A 19,918-nucleotide genomic window follows, 5' to 3' on the forward strand; every position below is an offset into this window, starting at 1 on the left:
CATGATGGGAACTTCCGATTCCGATTCCGATTCCGGAATCCGATATGACAAAAGTATCGGAACTAAGTATCGGAATTCCGATACCGCTAATATCGGCCGATACCCGATACTTGCGGTATCGGAATGCTCAACACTAGTGATAACCCCAGCCCTCTTGTTTTCTCTGACTTGAAAATATGGGGATAGTTCTTATTTTGAAATATTGGATGATTATCTCTTGCAAATCTTACTTCTTGCAAGCAAGTGATATCAGCCTGGTAATTTTTAATTTCCTTCCAGGTGATAAATCGTTTGTATGGGCTATTTAGACTTTAACATTATATGAGAAAACTTTTAATTCCATATGGACTACTCTAGGCTCTCCTGATTACACAATAGCAACTAAAGATGAGAGTAAAAAAAAAAGTAAACTTATCACTAAAAAAAAAAGAAATGAAACGGAACAAATATAAATTAGTGAATTCCCCTGGAGGATATCACCTATAGTGATGTCTTTCCTACCTTGTGGGCAAAGAAAATGGGCATGACCCGCAACACACCCATCTTTTAACCCCTTTACCCCCAAGGGTGGTTTGCACATCCATGACCGTGCCAATTTTTACAATTCTGACCACTGTCACTTTGAGGTAATAACTCTAAAACGCTTCCATGGATCCCGGTGATTCTGACATTGTTTTCTCGTGACATATTGTACTTCATGTTAGTGGTAAAATTTCATTCAAATAACTTGCGTTTATTTGTGAAAAAAATGGAAATTTGGCAAAAATTTTGAAAATTTAGCAATTTTCCAACTTTGAATTTTTATGCCCTTAAATCACAGAGATATGGCACACAAAAACTTAATAAGTAACATTTCACATATGTTTACTTTACATTAGCACAATTTTGGAACCAACATTTTTTTTTGTTAGGAAGTAATAAGGGTTAAAAGTTGACCAGCGATTTCTCATTTTTGCAACACCATTTTATTTTTACGGACCACATCACATTTGAAGTCATTTTGAGGGGTCTATATGATAGAAAATACCCAAAAGTGACACCACTCTAAAAACTGCACCCCTCAAAATGCTCAAAATTACATTTAAGAAGTTTATTAACCCTTCAGGTGCTTCACAGAATTTTTTGAATGTTTAAAAAAAATGAACATTTAACTTTTTTTCACAAAAAAATTAATTCAGGTTATTTTTTTTTATTTTACCAAGGGTAACAGGAGAAATTGGACTGCAAAAGTTATTGTTCAATTTCTCCTGAGTACGCTGATGTCTGATATGTGGGGGGGAACCACTGCTTTGGCCCATGGCAGAGCTCAGAAGGAAAGGAGCGCCGTTTGACTTTTTCAAAATTGGCTGGAATTCAGATCGGACGCCATGTCACGTTTGTAGAGCCCCTGATGTGTCTAAACAGTGGAAACCCCCCACAAGTGACCCCATTTTGGAAACTAGACCCCCCCAAGGAACTTATCTAGATATGTGGTGAGAACTTTGAACCCACAAGGGCTTCACAGAAGTTTATCACGTACAGCGGTACAATTAAAAAGTCATATTTTTTTCCAAAAAAATGATCTTTTCACCCCCAATTTTTATTTTCCCAAGGGTAACAGGACCCTAAAAGTTATTGTGCAATTTGTCCTGAGTACGCTGATACCCCATATGTGAGGGTAAACCACTATTTGGGCGCATGGCAGAGCTCGGAAGGGAAGCAGCGCCATTTGACTTTTATGGCTGGAATTGAGATCGGACGCCATGTTGCGTTTGGAAAGCCCCTGATGTGCCAAGACAGTGGAAACCCCCCACAAATAGCACCAATTTGGAAACTAGACCCCCCAAGGAACTTATCTAGTTGTGTGGTGAGAATTTTGAACCTCCCAGGGCTTCACAGAAGTTTATAACGTACAGTTGTAAAATTAAAAAATCACATTTTTTCCAAAAAATGATCTTTTCACCCCCAATTTTTATTTTCCCAAAGGTAACAGGACCCTAAAAGTTATTGTGCAATTTGTCCTGAGTATGCTGGTGCCCCACATGTGGGGGTAAACCACTATTTGGGTGCATGGTAGAGCTCGGAAGGGAATCAGCACCATTTGACTTTTTTGGCTGGATTGGACGCCATGCCGTGTTTTGAAAGTCCCTGATGTGCCTAAACAGTGGCAACCCCCCACAAATGACACCATTTTGGAAACTAGACCCCCCAAGGAACTTATCTAGATGTGTGGTGAGCACTTTGAACCCCCAAGGGCTTCACAGAAATTTATAATGCCCGGGCGTGAAAATAAAAAAAATCATATTTTTTCCACAAACATGATCTTTTAGTCCTCAATATTTTTATTTTCCCAAGGGTAACAGGAGAAATTGGACCCCAAAAGTTGTTGGCCAATTTATCCTGACTACGCTGATATCCCATATGTGGGAGAAAACTACTGTATGGGGACACGTCGGGGCTCGGAAGGGAAGTAGTCACGTTTTGGAATGCAGACTTTGATGGAATGGTGTGCGGGTGTCATGTCGCGTTTGGAGAGCCTCTGATATGCCTAAAATGTTGAAACTCCCCACAAGTGACCCCATTTTGGAAACTAGACCCCGTCAAGGAACTTATCTAGATGTGTGGTGGACACTTTGAACCCCCAAGTGTTTCACAAAAGCTTATAACGCCCGGGCGTGAAATTAAAAAATATTTTTTTTCCACAAAAATGATAATTCTGCCCCCAATTTTTTATTTTCCAAAGGGTAACAGGAGAAATTGGACCCCAAAAGTTGTTTTGCAATTTGTCCTGAGTAGGCTGATACCCCATACGTGGGGGTAAAACACTGTTTGGGTGCATGGCAGAGCTTGGAAGGGAAGGAGCACCATTTGACTTTTTCAGCGCAGAATTAGCTGGAATTGAGATCAGATGCCATGTTGCATTTGAAGAGCACCTGATGTGCCCAAACAGTAGAAACCCCCCAATTCTAACTCCAACCCTAACCCCAACACACCCCTAACCCTAATCTCAGCCCTAACCCTAACCCTAATCCTAGTCCTAGCCCTAATGGGAAAATGGAAATAAATACATTTTTTTAATTTTATTATTTTTCCCTAACTAAGGGGGTGATAAAGGGGGGTTTGATTTACTATTTATGATGGGTTTTTATATTTGGCAGCTGTCGCACGCTAAAAGACGCTTTTTATTGTAAAAATAGTTTTTGCATCACCACATTTTGAGAGCTATATATTTTTTCCATATTTTGACCCACCGAGTCATGTGAGGTATTATTTTTTTGCGGGACAAGTTGACATTGTTATTGGTACCATTTTCGGGCACGTGACTTTTTTGATCGCTTTTTATTCCGATTTTTGGGACACAGAATGAACAAAAACCAGCATTTCAAGAATTTCTTTTGGGGGGTGCGTTTACACCGTTCCACGTGCGGTAAAATTGATAAAGCAGTTTTACTCTTCAGGTCAGTACGATTAGAGCGATACCTCATTTATGTCTTTTTTTATGTTTTGGCGCTATTATGCACTGAAAACAATTTTATATAAAAAATAATTATTTTTGCATCGCTTTATTCTGCGAGCTATAACTTTTTTATTTTTTCGCTGATGATGCTGTGTGGCAGCTCGTTTTTTGAGGGACAAGATGACGTTTTCAGCGGTACCATGGTTATTTATATCCGTCTTTTTGATCGCTCGTTATTGCACTTTTTGTTCGGCGGTGTGATAATAAAGGATTACTTTTTGCTTTGTTTTTTTATTTTTATTTTTTAAGGAGTTCGCTAAAGGGGTTAACTAATGGGACAGATTTATAGGGCTGGTCGTTACGGACGCGGCAATACTAAACATATGTACTTTTATTGTTTTGTTTTTTTTTATTTCCAAAAAATGAATTTATTAGGGAATATTTTTATTTTTTTTTAATTTATTTAGCGATTTTTTTATAAATTATTTTTACACTTTTTCTTAACTTTATTATACTGTGCCAGGGGGACATCACTGTCATGTGACAGATCGCTGATCTGTCACATCACAGATCGCTGTGACAGATCAGCGATCTGACACAGGCACTGCTGGAGGCTTCCTCATGCCGGCGCTTTGTAGGCACTGAGTAAGCTGGCACCTGCAGGCCCCCCGAAGCTCCCCGCCACCATATTGGATCCGGGGACCTGCAGGGAAGGAGGCCCCCACAGCAGTGCTGCACATCGTGCTGCTGTGGGTGTCGCAGGGAAGCACTGAGGGAGCCCCCTCCCTGCCGATGCTTCCCTAAACCCCGGTACACTGCGATTGTGTTTTATCGCAGTGTGCCAGGGGTTAACGTGTCGGGGGGTGGTCCGTGACCGCCCCTGAAACATAGTGCCGGGTGTCAGCTGTGATAATCAGCTGACACCTGGCCACGATCAGTGGCGATCCCCCTTGAGCGCTGCTGATCGCGGTAGACATACTATCCCGTCCATGGGCATAGGGGCCTGGGTCCCATGGATGGGATAGTACGTCAGATGGCAGAAAGGGGTTAATTAGACTGTTCTAACTGTTGAACAAAGTGATAACCACTATATATTAGGAATCAAATTGAAGCGAGGTCATCAGAAATTTAAAGCTCAGTCATTTTCTTTATTACTGTGGGACCTCTGAAGAGAAGAAATAAAACATATCCCTTCTTCAGGAGTGTATAATGGGGTAGTCTTACCCCTGTGCCACACCAGAATTTTGAAGGAAACCCATCTGTATAATACTCCTATAGATCTTAATTTTGTGGTCACCTCTCAAAAATCCCTCCTAGCTTCCATCGTCGCTTTGTAAAGGTCAGCAAAAGTTTTTAAGTTTGTATGCGGGTCCGGAAAGTACTTCTCTCTCTGATATAATTCATTATTTTTTGTTTTGTGTCAAAAAAGTGCATGTGTAGTATAATGTCTCTTGGTTTGTCTGGAGTGATATTCTTTGGTCTAGGGAGTCTATGGATCTTGTCGATAGTGAGGTCTAGATCCTCCAATTTTGGGATACCGTATATACTCGAATATAAGTCGAGATTTTCAGCTCAAAAAATTGGGCTGAAAGTCCCCCTCTCGTCTTATATTCGAGTCATATACAAAGGGGGTCAGAGGGGGAGGGGGGGCGGGGGTGTCAGGTCATACTTACCCGTCCTAACGCTGTCTCTTGAGCCCCCAGCTTCTCCCCGTGCTCTCTCTTCCTGCCTTCAGCGGTCACGTGGTGCTGCTCATTAAAACTCATGAATATGCGCATATTAATGAGCGGTATCACAAGACCGCTGAATGCAGGAAGAGAGAGCGCGGAGAAGCTGGGGACTCAAGCGACAGCCTCAGGACGGGTAAGTACAGCGATACTCACCTGTCCTGCGTCCATGGCTGCTTGCTGCTGTCTGTCATCGGTCAGTGACTTCAGACAGCAGAGGGCACGGTGATGTGGTTAGTGCGCGCCGCGCCCCCTGCAGTCTGAACGTCACTGACTGATGACGTGCAGATAGCGGTGAGCAGCCATGGACGCAGGACAGGTGAGAATCTGACACCCAGCGACGGATAGGTGAGTATGTCATTTTTTTATTTTTACATGCAGCAGCAGCATGGGGGCAGCATATGAGGGAACAATCTATGGAGCTATTTATGGGGGCAGCATATGGGGGAACAACCTATGGAGCTATTTATGGGGGCAGCATATGAGGGAATAATCTATGGAGCTATTTATGGGGGCAGCATATGGGGGAACAACCTATGGAGCTATTTATGGGGGCAGCATATGGGGGAACAACCTATGGAGCTATTTATGGGGGCAGCATATTAGGGAACAATCTATGGAGCTATTTATGGGGGCAGCATATAAGAGAACAATCTATGGAGCTATTTATGGGGGCAGCATATGAGGGAACAATCTATGGAGCTATTTATGGGGGCAGCATATGAGGGAACAATCTATGGAGCTATTTATGGGGGCAGCATATAAGGGAACAATCTATGGAGCTATTTATGGGGGCAGCATATGAGGGAACAATCTATGCAGCTTCTTGTGGGGCAGCATATGGGGGAACAATCTATGGATCTTCTTCTGAGGACACCATATGGGGGAATAATCTATGGAGCATTTCCCACCCTAGACTTATACTCGAGTCAATAAGTTCTCCCAGTTTTTTGTGGCAAAATTAGGGGGGTCGACTTATACTCGGATCGACTTATACTCGAGTATATACGGTAGCTTTCTTAAGTAAGTTTTTAACGTAACGAGAGAGATCAGTCTGCACTATGTTTTCAGAGACCCCCCTTATTTTTAAATTATTGCGTTTGTTCCTATCCTCTAAATCTGTGAGTTTGACCTTCAGAGAATGAATTTCTTGTTTAAGGACAGAGTTTTCCTCCAAAGGGGAGTTGTTTTTTGTTTCCACCTCTGAGATTCTTTTTTTATTAACTTCAAATCTCTGAGAAAAAGAACCCTGTATCTCCTGGAGTGTATTTCTTTGTGCCTCAAAAGCCATCTTGATGGAATCATTAAAAGATTTGCCTAGTCTGTCCATAAAGCCTTCTGTTACTTGTCTATCTGAGGAAATGAAATCCTCATAGTTCATCTTAGGGAATGGAGCAAATGGTGGACACGTAAGCTCTGATCGTATTTTTTTAGGATATTGCTTATTTGGACTCATGTTAGGGGAAAACTCGTCCGATAAGTTATCTGAATAGACATTTAAGGAGTTTTTATCAGGGGTTCTGCTGTCAGAACCTTTCCTTTTAGTAGTGTTGAAAGGTCCATATTTTCTGGTGTGTTGCTTTCCACTGTAGTAATATGTGGCTCCATATTATCATTTCCTCTACTAGTAGTACTTTGATGGTAGGATTTTGACACTATATGATTCAAATCGTTTCCATTTTTTGAAGTTTTATTAAAAATGGGTATCGAGGAAAATTTGGTCGGTTTGATAATCGGGTCCTCTCTCTCAGTGAGTGGCTGAGCCCTTGGAGGACTTAGTAAGTTTGAAAAATCCTCATTTGGTTTCATAGTTGATTGTCTTGAGATTTCTTTCTCTTTTGAATTTTTGGTCTTACGGGAGTGGTGTTCTCCTGTTTTATTATTGGTTTTGGATCTATCACCTCCTGTTTCCATAGTATATCTTAATATGGCGTTTCTAAGCTGTTATACAGAATGTTAGCTATAAAATCAGGTATATAAGCTTTGACTTATATGAAAGTCAGATCTGCAAATTATATCAAGAACCATTACTTAACAAATTAGCACAAAGATGTACTCTTATTTACAGGTATTCCAATAGATACCAAGTGAATACCAAATCTCTTATCTTCCAGTGATTAACTCTGAGAGCATTAAACTAGAATTATTTTATCACAACTGTTATAAAATGAGCTTTGTATGATTCACCGGCTCACTTCATCCTCTTCCCGCTCTTCCCGGGACCTGCTCTCACCCACAGGACTAGCATCCCGGTCCCAGACCAGGTCTAGCACGACCTGGCCAGCCGCTGCAGCCGTGGTACACCCCAGGGCCCTCCCAGGTGAAGGGACATCTGACGTACCTGGGGCCTACGGGCGGTGCGGTCCAGGTGTCGGTGGTGGTGTAGCCAATGGCGGCTCTGGGTCCGCGGGGGCTTTGGTCGGGACCTGCGCAGCCGCAACAGGTCCGGGCGGGAGCACGGTCTCAGCTCCCGGGTCCTCCGGTGACTTCTTCGGGCAAGCGTCACTCAGCCGCATGGACAGCATGGAAGTGAAAACCAACGCTGCCGGGGGACAGTCCGATGCAGCGGTAGTAGGTACCGGTGGAGTGGGTACCGCAGGTGTAGGCCTCTCTGTGATGCACTGCCGTCTCAGCTGCTCCAAGGCCTCCTGCCTCAGCCGCAGACGGGTGGTCAATTCAGCAATTTCATCTTCTAACTGCTGGCGGTTCATTCCGGTGCTCGGGTTAGAGCCGTCAGCCATGGCGCCAGGGAGATCCGTTTTCCCGCGCTCCGCAGGCCTCCTTCCCTCACTCTCCAAAATGGCGTTCTCGCGTTCTTCTTCCTGCCTCGGCCCCTTCCCCGCCACTGGCTTCTTCTGCCCCTCCTTCCGGGGCTAGCGTCTTCTTCCAGCGCCTCCATGCCAAGCAAGTATACGAACCCCTCGGGGGGTGGGCCATGTCGCTGTCACATAGTAATTCTATGATTCTATGATTCTAATTCAGGCAGGGAAGGCCCAATACTCTTCGCGGTCTTTTCCTAGGACCTCCCATCTCTTCACGCCCTTCTTCTCCACGCCAGCGGCCATTTCCAATGTCCATTTTACAGTCTATTAAATCAGGTCTTCTGCACAATTTCAAAAGTTCAAAGTCTCACAAGTTTCAAGCGCATAGAACCCGATGGTATCGGGTCTCATAATCCTGTTCGTGATGCCAAAATTGGGTCGCCCCCGTCCCAGGGCTGTGGGGTACTCGGTACTGGGCCAGTGTCAGTGGAATGTGTCACAGCAGCGGTGACCCAGTCCGTGGCCTTGGGCGCCCAAATCAATGGTGGTTTGTAATATAGTTTATGTGATAGTTCGTGACGCCACCTGTCGTGTTTGGCAAGTAAGGTGTTAAGCTAACGCTGCATACAGATCCTCTGGGGCTGATGGTGTGTTGCAGCATAGATGGTGTAGCTTCCCACAGGTGAAGCTGTAACCCCAGGGCAGTGTATAGGCGCAAGCGGTGTGAGGAATGTTGGTACCCAGATGTAGCAGTGCTGACGGCATTGGCGCACAAGTGAATGGAAGACACCAGGGCTTGTAGTTCCAAAGCTTAACTCACAGTTCGTGGTACACACTGGTTCCTGCCTTTGTGCCGTGTCCTCCGGGGCAGAGACTCAATCAACCTCCCGGGCAAGTCAGGCTTCTCCTCTCCAACACTCCGCCAACATGTACCTCTCCTGAACGACTCCTCTATTGCTCTATTGCGCCTTTTAGTGTGAAGAGCTCCAGTACCGTGGTACTCTGAAGTTCCTCCTGTCAGATGTTCCTAACAACTCTACTTGTATGACAGACAGCTGTAGCCTCTATCGGGGACTCCTTCCTCCAGAGTCCTGGCTCTCTATTCAGTTGCTGTTGTGTCCCAAGTCTTGGATGGGAGTAGTGCATTTACAACCAACTACTCCACCGGTGTCTGTTGCAGAACCATAAGTGTCCATACAACCTCGGGGACCGGGCCCCGGCCTTGCGCTGAGAACCTATAGGCAGGGTTCCTCTTCCAACCCACAACTCCTCTCTGTTCTCCTACTCCTTCGTTCCGCACTGTTCCTTCTCTCTCTTATGGAAGCTTAGGTTGCAGTTCTACGTCTTTCTCCTTCTGTTCCTTTCCTTGGGAGCTCGTTCCACTAAGATCAGTCCTCAGCCTCTCCTGACTGACTGTCTTCCTCCGCCTTGAGCTCCCCTCAGGCTGACCTCCTATCAGCCTGCTCTCTCACTCAGACTCCCCGTCTGACTGCACTCCAGACTGATCTGTCATTCTAAACTTTCCCACTCTTTTATATCTAACTCCACCCACCTCCCAGCACATCTCGTGTTACGAAGCAAGGACCCACGAAAGGTGCTCTGCTACCCTCTAAGCATGGAGCCGCAATGTGGTCAGTGCTGAACTATCCTGTGTGTGGGAGCAGGTGTTGGAGTGTGGAAAGGAGTTCCCAACTTACCTAGTTGGTGGGGCACTACAGCTTAGGAGAAGGTGCAGTACCTCTGTGGCGACTGAGCCTCAGGGGCGCCACAAATACACCAGCTATCTTTAAGTCGCAGCAGACAAGCAGAATTCAGTGTCTCCAAATAAGAGAGAAAAATAGCAATATTGCTCGATGTCTTTATTCCTTTAAGGACCTGCTTTTATACTGCTGAGATCCAATAGTCAATGTTCTAATATATTGGTTAAGTCGCCATATAACACCAGATTCCTTTTAACCAACCTGTTGCTCGTATCCTGTCAGATATCCTCTGATGCTGTGTCTCTGGATGAAGGCGGGGAAAGATGGCGTCAGCGCTGATAAAGACTTCTTCAGCCTCTTGATTATACACAGCAGCTCCTCCTCCCTCCGTCTCACTCAGCTCTTCACCGCTTCAATGGTTACTGCTGCAGTGATGGAGGAGCTCCATTATTAACTCACCAAGTCTCGGTGCACCAACCTGTCACTTCTCTGCTGCTTTCAGGCAGTCACTGGCGCTGAGGCTCTAGTGGGAGGTGAAAAAAAAATGGCGGCCGCTCTGTGACAATGTGGGTTCAGTCACACAGCTGATCGCTATGGCAGCTCCCACCTCAGGTTCCCTCTGCTCTCCTCGCAGTTGTGTCTTTACTCACATCACCCAGAGAGCCTGTTCTTAGTTGCAACAATATAGGCAGGGCACTGGCGATAACCGGGGATATTTTAATCAGCCCAGAAGTACGCATTCACTGCAAGGTACACACTTCCACAGTGCGCAGTTTGTCATAAGTGAGAAAATCACCTCAGGCAGCATCCCCATTCCCCTCAGAGGGGCATATCTCAAGTATGGCTGAATCGAATTTCATGTTTTTGGTATCAAAATGATCCCATTACTAAGGGGAATAAAATTACCAATAAAACTAAGAGAAAAATGCCTTTTTGCCAGGTTATGAGTCGCTTCAATGGGTGAAGTCACAGGAGCTGAGCGCTCACATGACTGCCATCTGAGGCGCCCGAAGCTACGCCCCCTCATTGATGTTTTAATCACATAGTTGTAATGTGTAACACTGTGGAAAATCAGCACACAAATACAATGTGTAAACATACATTTAGACTTTCCATGCTACAGTCTGACTTCATGCTAAATGTAGTTACTGAAAATAAAAAGCAATACAAGGCCTCCTTCAAACGTCCATTTTTCCAGGACGTGTGGTTTCTGTTTTTTTTCGTGGACACCACACTTGGTTATTACAAGCTATAGTGCTATGCAAAACATGGACCATGTGTCCATGCAAAACGTATGGAGACATATCCTTTTTTTTCTGTCAGCATGGGTGACAAGGATCAATACAAGTCTATGAGTGCATGAAAAACTCGCACAGCTTACGGACGGCATCTTTGTGCCATCCGTCTTCTGTCTGCTTTTAACATTGCAGAGTATAGGAAAGCTATGTAATTGCTTTCTTTTTCCATACTGGAAAAACACTGATGACACACGGTTGACACACTGATGGAAAACACTGATGACACCGGTACTGTTTTTTCACGTATGTGTGTAAGCATGTGGATTCATGTGTATTATGGAACATTAGGGGGAGAAACACTTTAGAAGATGCTGCAACTGAGAAATTCTGTCACAGCCTTCTCAGTGTTGCTGAGGAGAGTTTAATGTATTTGTAGTAGTAAGAGACTCAAATCAAACATTTAGAAGTAGCTATGTCCTCCTTTATCAGGGTTACATTATGAACAAGAGGCATCTTGTAACATGGTTGATAATTAACAAAATTCTATATGTAGTTTTGTATGAAGTTCAAGCTCCAAGCAGTAGATAAGTAAAATGTCCTCCTAATTTGTATTTCTATCATTCATTGTATTATATGGACCAATGAATCAACAAAAAGGAACATTGGGTGAATTAATGTGTTAACTTCAAATCATGACAGATCTGAGCACACATATATATTTATAATCTAGATGGTATAAAGAAATGTCTAATCCCTCACTGATGGTGCCTCACAAAAGAATATAATCTCACCAAATTTTGAGCTCACTCTTCTAAATTAAAAGTAAAACTTGCCACTTGCAATACTGATGGCAAACAGTTGATTTGCTTTGTTTGACCTGTTGCATAATTTTGCATTTATAAATTGGCATCCACATTTACCCTTGGCAATGACTGTGCTTTGAATGCCAGGTCACCATAGTCTACTCCACTCATTCACAAACTTTGTGCTCCCAAAGCTTGCCATTGTATTTGCATTGCAACCCATCAATTTGCCTATCTCTAATCTAAAGTCAATTAAATGTTGTATAAATACTGATCAACTTTTTTTTATTTTCTTAGGTGTCTGAACTCAATTCTGTTGGTGAGGTGGTGGGTCAAGCCTATACAGTTGTTACTATAAGAGTTGTTGACCTAAATAATCACCCTCCAACGTTTTATGGGGAAAATGGACCCCAGAACCGATTTGAACTTACTATGTATGAACATCCCCCAGAGGGAGAGATACTGAGGGGCCTTAAAATCACTGTCAATGATTCAGATCAGGTTTATATTTTTTTATATTTTTTATGCATGTGTGCACTCTGGACTTTTGGTGAATTTGGTAAAGAACAATATTTTCACACAACACAAATTCAGTACAGTATTCCAAACATGCTAACGAAAGCCTTGAAAGGCTGAAATCACTTCACAACCATTAGGTACCAAGACATAACTAGAGACAGTATTTTTTAATTTTTAATTTTTTTAACTGGTACCGTAATATCATGCCATACATCTGAGCCAAGAGATAAGTTTAGGAAGGACACGATGATACATGTATGTAATTTTATATATTGTTATTTTTACAAATTACAGGGTGCAAATGCCAAGTTCAACTTGCGTTTGGTTGGACCTGGCGGAATGTTTCGAGTGGTGCCGCAAACTGTATTAAATGAAGCTCAAGTGACAATAATTGTGGAAAACTCAGCAGGAATAGACTATGAAAAATTTCATTTGTTAACCTTTAAGGTATGCTTAAGCAATATTTTTTCAATATTTTTGTAATCATGCAAAGAGTTCTAGTAATAATGTTATTATTTCTTTAAAAGTTCTCTTTATTCCAGGAAGCCGTACATATGAAAATGGTGATAACAGAGTTTACCATACATAATACAATATATATCAGTACATAGCCAGTGTATAACATAAGTGCAATAAACCTGCCTAAATGAGTAGCAAAGTGGTACATAAGGATAGAGCATCCTGACCACAAATGGTTCCAGTCTACAAGGGATGGTAGAACTAGGCACTAGGTGAAGGCAAAAATTCAGTGCAGTAGTTTCATGTAGCTTTTTACACTTTTCTGAAGAGATGGATTCATTTAAAAGCTTCAAAGATGGGCAAATATCTGACTTGTCAAGGAAGCAAATTACAGAATGTGAGGAATGCATGGCAGAAATTGTGTGGGGTGCAGGCAAGAAGAAAGCAAAACAAGATGTCTTCTCAGTACTGCTGATTGCATGTACGGAGCTCGGTCAGATAGGTTGTGAACAGCCTTGTACTGTAAGTATTGTTCTATTTTCAACTATATTCTCTGGACAAAGAGTAGACAGTGAAAGCATTGGCAGGAGCAGGGAAAGGAGTAATGGAGAGGATGACGAAGAGTCTGGGAAGCAGACTTGAGGGGCACAAGACTGCTAGATGTGAGACCACAAATTTGGATGGTGCACTAGTTTAGGTTGGCCAATGATGAAGGCAAGCACTCACATTTCTCTATAAACAATAAGCAGTTTCTCTTTTTTAACATTGGTTTTCCAGTAATATTTTCAATTATGTTGTTTTCTCCTTATGTCTAGTTGATAGATGTTGAATTTATACAAGAAAATAACTTACCACTGCAGCCAGAGGGATTGGCAGTCGGTGACAGAATTAGGTCTTACGCCGTCTTAGGATACACGCTTGTAGTTGTTAGCAGAACATCTTACAGTGTTCAGTGCAAGTCTCATAGGGCTATTTGCTATCTCAAACATACAGTGATCCTGACATGTAAATGGCACACAGGTTTTATTGTTTTTCCAAATGCTTTGTAGTTTATTTTAGCAGCCACAGATACATCCACGCTTTTATAGACATAATGGAGCTTATCTGCTGTTTAGTGCCTTTAATTATTGTTTTTTTTTGGTATGATATAATATGTGACATATTATGACAATGCATGTCATAAAACCACTTACTTTCTCTTTGTCATACTACTTTTGGTCAGAATTATCACAGATCTCTGTATTTGTAAGTCCTCCTTATATGGCCCTTAATCATACAAATGATTTGCTTAGGTTGGTTTCACATTAGCGTTTTTTAGCGCAGCGCATCGTGCGCGTCCATGCGCATGCGCCATGCGCTCCCATGTTTAACATGGCGGGCACATGGTCTAGCGTTTGCACATGTTCGTATGCGTTTTCATGAGCATGCGGTTTTTGTAGTGTGCGCCTAGGCGCGTCCGATGCAACCTGTTGCATTTTTGGATCCGTCCAACGGCGTGAAAAAACCCGCATGCACACGCTAGTGCACGGAATGCGCAAAAATAACACATTACAGTCCATGGGAATGCAGGCATGTGCATGGACATGCGCATGCCTGCGTTTGATATCGCATACATTTTAAGAGTTAACATGGCTAGAAACTGGTTAAAACGCATGCGTCTAAAAACACAAACGCATGCAAAACGCATGATGTGTTTTTTGCATGCGTTTCTATTGCGCACAAAGCGCAGCACTAAAAAAACGCTAATGTGAAACTAGCCTTAATAGAATATTTTGTCTTAACTGTTTCTATTACGGTTCTTGTATTTAGACATTTTTAGACACCTGTGAACTACTTACTGCATTGTTCATGCGTATTGATCTTTTACACTATATACAGTATTTCTTCTTATTCTTTCAGCTAAGCTTACTTTAAATATTCCTTTCTCTTTTAGCTTCTTGCCATTGAGGTCAACACACCAGAAAAATTCAGTTCAACGGCTGATATAACTATCAACCTTCTTGATATCAATGACAATGTCCCAAGGTTTTCCTCAGAGTATTATGTTGCCAGAATACCAGAAAACTCCCCTGGTGGCTCAAATGTTGTGGCTGCAACAGTAAGTGCTCTTATTAATTCTGTTGCAATGCAGTCCTGCTGGATAAATCCAAACTGCTTTCTGTCTACTTGATTTCAATAGCTGCAATGGTTGTTTGTGCAGTTGTAAGGTCCCAGGTCAGTAGCCATGGGCAAGCTGCTGCTTCTCCACTCCCTGGCACCCCACAAAAAAACAGTGTCTCAGTCTATATGTGTTGTGCTGTGACATTTGCTTTGCACTCACTTGTAGGCCAGAGGCCTTCACTACATCTATGTCCTTAGCTCCTGGATCAGGTACACGCATCAGGAGACATTCAGTTTTCTTTAACAACTTGAACTAGACAGCTCAATTACAACAGTCTTTAACATGCAATATTGGGCACAGCACCCTCCAGCTCAATGTCCATCAACACAGTACATTTAAGCCTTTGCTTGTCTTCCACTTGGACTATCCCTATGCTTGATTCTGTTGTCAGTCCCAGTAATTTCTTATCCAGAACTGCAATACTTTCTAGATCCATCTCCCTCTCGAGGTTCCACGTCCGGCTTTCATTGTATGGAAGTGATTAAGGCACACTCCACAGTGCTTAGTTCAGGCCGTAGGCCCTGCATGTTACAGGAAGATCCGTAGGATATTTGGTATGATCTCATGCTGCCAGATTGATATATACTCCATGTGCCTCCAGCCACCTGCACCTTAAACTTCGAGTTGTCACGAACCTCACATGTTCTCTAATTCCCTGTAGCTAACTAAACCAGGAAGTTATTCCCTTTTTACTTGACATAACCCCTTCCCATGCTGAGCTGGTCCCAAACATGTAACTGTATTCTACACTATTCCTATCACTGTACACTAATAAGTCCCACCACTTCCTTATCTATCCTAGTTTTCTTATCACTACCTAAGTACTAGTTTATTTTCAACACTTCCCCTACTCCTGAAATGAGTGTACCAGGTTTTATTAGGCATTACCAATACAGTACCCACACGGCAGCATCAGTACCTATAACCTTCTATGCATTTTACATTACATTTTACACATTTCACATCATACAATAAAACGCACTAAAACCCAAGTCAATATTCACACTCCAATTGTTAGCTTTTGGGGCAGGTATATGACAGTCTCTGTCACACCATTACACTGTGTCACTTTACACTGTCCACCTCAAGCTGTTCAGAAGCATAGTCATGCAACCTACAAACTCCCCCTGCTCATGGAAAGTCTGTTCCTGTACGGATTTCCTGAACTCTCCTCACACAGAGATCAGGCACAGTTCTAATGAATCACAGGGAGAACTATGTGGTTTTTGAAATACAGCTGCAAAGTTGTCTCCGTAACCTCTCTGCACCGATCCTTATGATCAGCGCATAAAAAAGAACAAGAAGGTGACTTATCAGTGTTTAGATTCCTGTTACAGCTGAGATAGCACTAAAGCCTGTAGAAGTAACCTGCTAACCACATGGTATATGAGATAAAACCTTTTACTTCTCTAGTCCACCAGGGATAAAATCCCCAGGGATATGATATATGCTCATCTATCTAATGATTTGGTCCTATGGAGCAATATTATTTGCTACTGTTTTGCATTGCCTGGTTTAGAATAAACAGTACCCAAGACCCTAACTGTCCTTCACAATCAACAAAGTTTAGAGAGAACATTGTCTCCTTAAAGAAGCACTGCCATCAAACTTTGTATCCTCTTAATATATTGCAATCATCATATTACACAGCACTGTGGATTTTCAATTACTCATTTTGCCTTTCTACCCAGTTAATTATTCTCTTTCCTCAGCTCTATGTAGAAATAAGAAGTATCTTGCCCCTACATGACTCATTTCCCTCTTCAAGTCATGATGCAGCTGCTTCCTCCTTCCCCTGCCAGGGACTTTTTCAGTGGTTCATGACTAGTGTACAGAAAATTGACCTCATGCTTCTACATCAAGTCTAGAAGATTTCTAGTAGTCTGTTTTTAATCATGTGATGTAATAGACTTAATGAAAAACAAGGAGAATTAACTGGGTAGAAGGGTAAAATGAGCAATTGTAATATGATGACTGCAATATATTAAGAGGACTAAAACTTTGATGGGAGGAGTGCTACTTTAACCCCTTAATGACAGAGCCAATTTGCTACTTAACCCCTTTACTCCCAAGGGTGGTTTGCATGTTAATATCCCGGCGAATTTTAACAATTCTGACCACTGTCCCTTTATGAGGTATTAACTCTGGAACGCTTCCATGGATCCTGGTGATTCTGACACTGTTTTCTCGTGACATATTGTACTTCATGTTAGTGGTAAAATTTCATTCATATAACTTGTGTTTATTTGTGAAAAAAACAGAAATTTGGCGAAAATTTTGAAAATTTCGCAATTTTCCAACTTTTAATTTTTATGCTCTTAAATCACAGAGATATGGCACTCAAAAAATTTAATAAGTAACATTTCCCACATGTTTTCTTTACATCAGCACAATTTGGGAACTAACTTTTTTTGTTAGGAAGTTATAAGGGTTAAAAGTTGACCAGCGATTTCTCATTTTTACAACACCATTTTATTTTTAGGGACCACATCACATTTGAAGTAATTTTGAGGGGTCTATATGATAGAAAATACCCAAAAGTGACATCATTCTAAAAACTGCACCCCTCAAGGTGCTCAAAACCAGATTCAAGAAGTTAATTAACCCTTCAGGTGCTTCACAGGAATTTTTTGAATGTTTAAAAAAATGAACATTTAACTTTTTTTCACAAAAAAAATTAATTCAGGTTCAATTTTTTTATTTTAGCAAGGCTAACAGGAGAAATTGGACTGCAAAAGTTATTTTGCAATTTGTCCTGAGTACGCCGATACCTGATATGTGGGGGGAACCACTGTTTGGGAGCATGGCAGAGCTCGGAAGGGAAGGAGCGCCGTTTGACTTTTTCACTGCAAAATTGGCTGGAATTCAGATCGGATGCCATGTCAAGTTTGGAGAGCTCCTGATGTGCCTAAACAGTGGAAACCCCCAACAAATGACCCCATTTTGGAAACTAGACCTTCCAAGGAACTTATCTAGATATGTGGTGAGCACTTTGAACCCCCAAGGGCTTCACAGAATTTTATAACGTACAGCCGTACAAGTAAAAAAATCATATTTTTTCCGCAAAAAAGATCTTTTCACCCCCAATTTATTTATTTATAACAGGACCCCAAAAGTTATTGTGCAATTTGTCCTGAGTACGCTGATACCCCATATGTGGGGGTAAACCACTATTTGGGTGCATGGCAGAGCTCAGAAGGGAAGCAGCGCCATTTGACTTTTTTGGCTGGAATTGAGATCGGACGCCATGTCGCATTTGGAAAGCCCCGATGTGCCAAAACAGTGGAAACCCCCCAATTCTAACTCCAACCCTAACCCCAACACACCCCTAACCCTAGCCCTAACCCCAGCCCTAATGGGAAAATGGAAATAAATACTTTTTTTATTTTATTATTTTTCCCTAACTAAGGGGGTGATAATGGGGGGTTTGATTTACTATTTATAGCCGGTTTTTATGTTTGGCAGCTGTCGCACACTAAAAGACGCTTTTTATTGTAAAAATAGTTTATGCATCACCACATTTTGAGAGCTATAGTTTTTCCATATTTTGACCCACCGAGACATGGGAGGTCTTATTTTTTGCAGGACGAGTTGACGTTTTTATTGGTACCATTTTCGGGCATGTGACATTTTTTGATTGCTTTTTATTCCAATTTTCGTTACGCAGAATGAACTAAAACCAGCGTTCCATGAATTTCTTTTGGGGGGTGCGTTTACACCGTTCCATGTGCGGTAAAATTGAGAAAGTGGTTTTATTCTGTGGGTGAGTACGGTTACAGGGATACCTCAATGATGTTTTTTTTATGTTTTGGCGCTTTTATGCAATGAAAACAATTTTATATAAAAAATAATTATTTTTGCATCGCTTTATTCTGCGAGCTATAACTTTTTATTTTTTCGCTGATGACGCTGTGTGGCAGCTGGTTTTTGTGGGACAAGATGATGTTTTCAGCGGAACCATGTTTATTTATATCCGTCTTTTTGATCGCATGTTATTGCACTTTTTGTTCGGCGGCATGATGATAAAGCATTATTTTTTGCTTCGTTTTTTATTTTTATTTTTTAAGGGGCTCAATAAAGGGGTTAACTAGTGGGACAGTTTTATAGGGCGGGTCGTTACGGATGCGGCGATACCAAATATGTGTACTTTTATTGTTTTTTTTATTTTCAAAAAATGAATTTATTAGGGAATATTTTTTTTTTCTATAATTTATTTAGCGATTTTTTTTATAAATTATTTTTACACTTTTTTTTTTACTTTATTATATTGTCCCAGGGGGACATCACTGTCATGTGACAGATCGCTGATCTGTCACATCACAGATCGCTGTGACAGATCAGCGATCTGACACTGGTGCTACACAGGATTCCTCATGCCTGCGCTCTGCAGGCAGTGAGGAAGCTGGCTCCCTGCAGGCCCCCGAAGGTCCCCGCCACCATATTGGATCCGGGGACCTGCAGGGAAGGAGGCCCCGGAGCAGTGCAGCACATTGCGCTGCTCCAGGGGTCTCAGGGAAGCATGGAGGGAGCCCCCTTCTTGCGCGCTTCTCTCCTATGCCACCGTTACACTGCGATCATGTTTGATCGCAGTGTGCCTGGGGTTAATGTGTCGGGGTGGTCCGTGACCGCCCCGACTCATAGTGCTGGGTGTCAGCTGTGATAATCAGCTGACACCTGGCCATGATCAGCGGCGCTCCCCCCGAAGAGCGCCGCTGATCGTGCTAGACGTACTATTCCGTCCTTGGGACTTAGGTCCCAGGTCACATGGACGGAATAGTACTGTATGTCTAATGTATTAAAGGGGTTAATGAACCGGCCAATATTTACAATTCTGACCACTGTCACTTTATGAGGTTATAACTCTGGAATGCTTTAACGGATCCCACTGATTCTGAGACTGTTATTTCATGACATATTGTATTTCATGTTTGTGGTAAAATTTCTTCAATATACCTTGCATTTATTTGTGAAAAAAATAGAAATATGACAAAAATTTTTAGAAATTTCACAATTTTCACAATTTTAATTGTTATGCCCTTAAATATAGATATAGGTCACACAAGATAGTTAAATAACATTTCCCACATGTCTACTTTACATCAGCACAATTTTG

The 19,918-nt window shown here is 42.2% G+C and overlaps 1 protein-coding gene across 1 annotated transcript in view; it reads left to right on the forward strand.

Moving 5' to 3' along the window:
* CDHR1 (cadherin related family member 1) overlaps nucleotides 1-19,918 on the forward strand; it is a 271,365-nt gene that overhangs the window by 145,133 nt on the left and 106,314 nt on the right. The window contains exons 11-13 of the mRNA XM_073574822.1: nucleotides 11,964-12,167; nucleotides 12,480-12,632; nucleotides 14,578-14,742. Coding sequence (XP_073430923.1) covers nucleotides 11,964-12,167; nucleotides 12,480-12,632; nucleotides 14,578-14,742 — 522 coding nt within the window. The remainder of the gene's footprint in view (nucleotides 1-11,963; nucleotides 12,168-12,479; nucleotides 12,633-14,577; nucleotides 14,743-19,918) is intronic.

Source organism: Dendrobates tinctorius, unplaced genomic scaffold, assembly GCF_039654945.1.
Source record: "Dendrobates tinctorius isolate UK_male_01 unplaced genomic scaffold, ASM3965494v1 ptg000040l, whole genome shotgun sequence".
Taxonomy (NCBI): domain Eukaryota; kingdom Metazoa; phylum Chordata; class Amphibia; order Anura; family Dendrobatidae; genus Dendrobates; species Dendrobates tinctorius.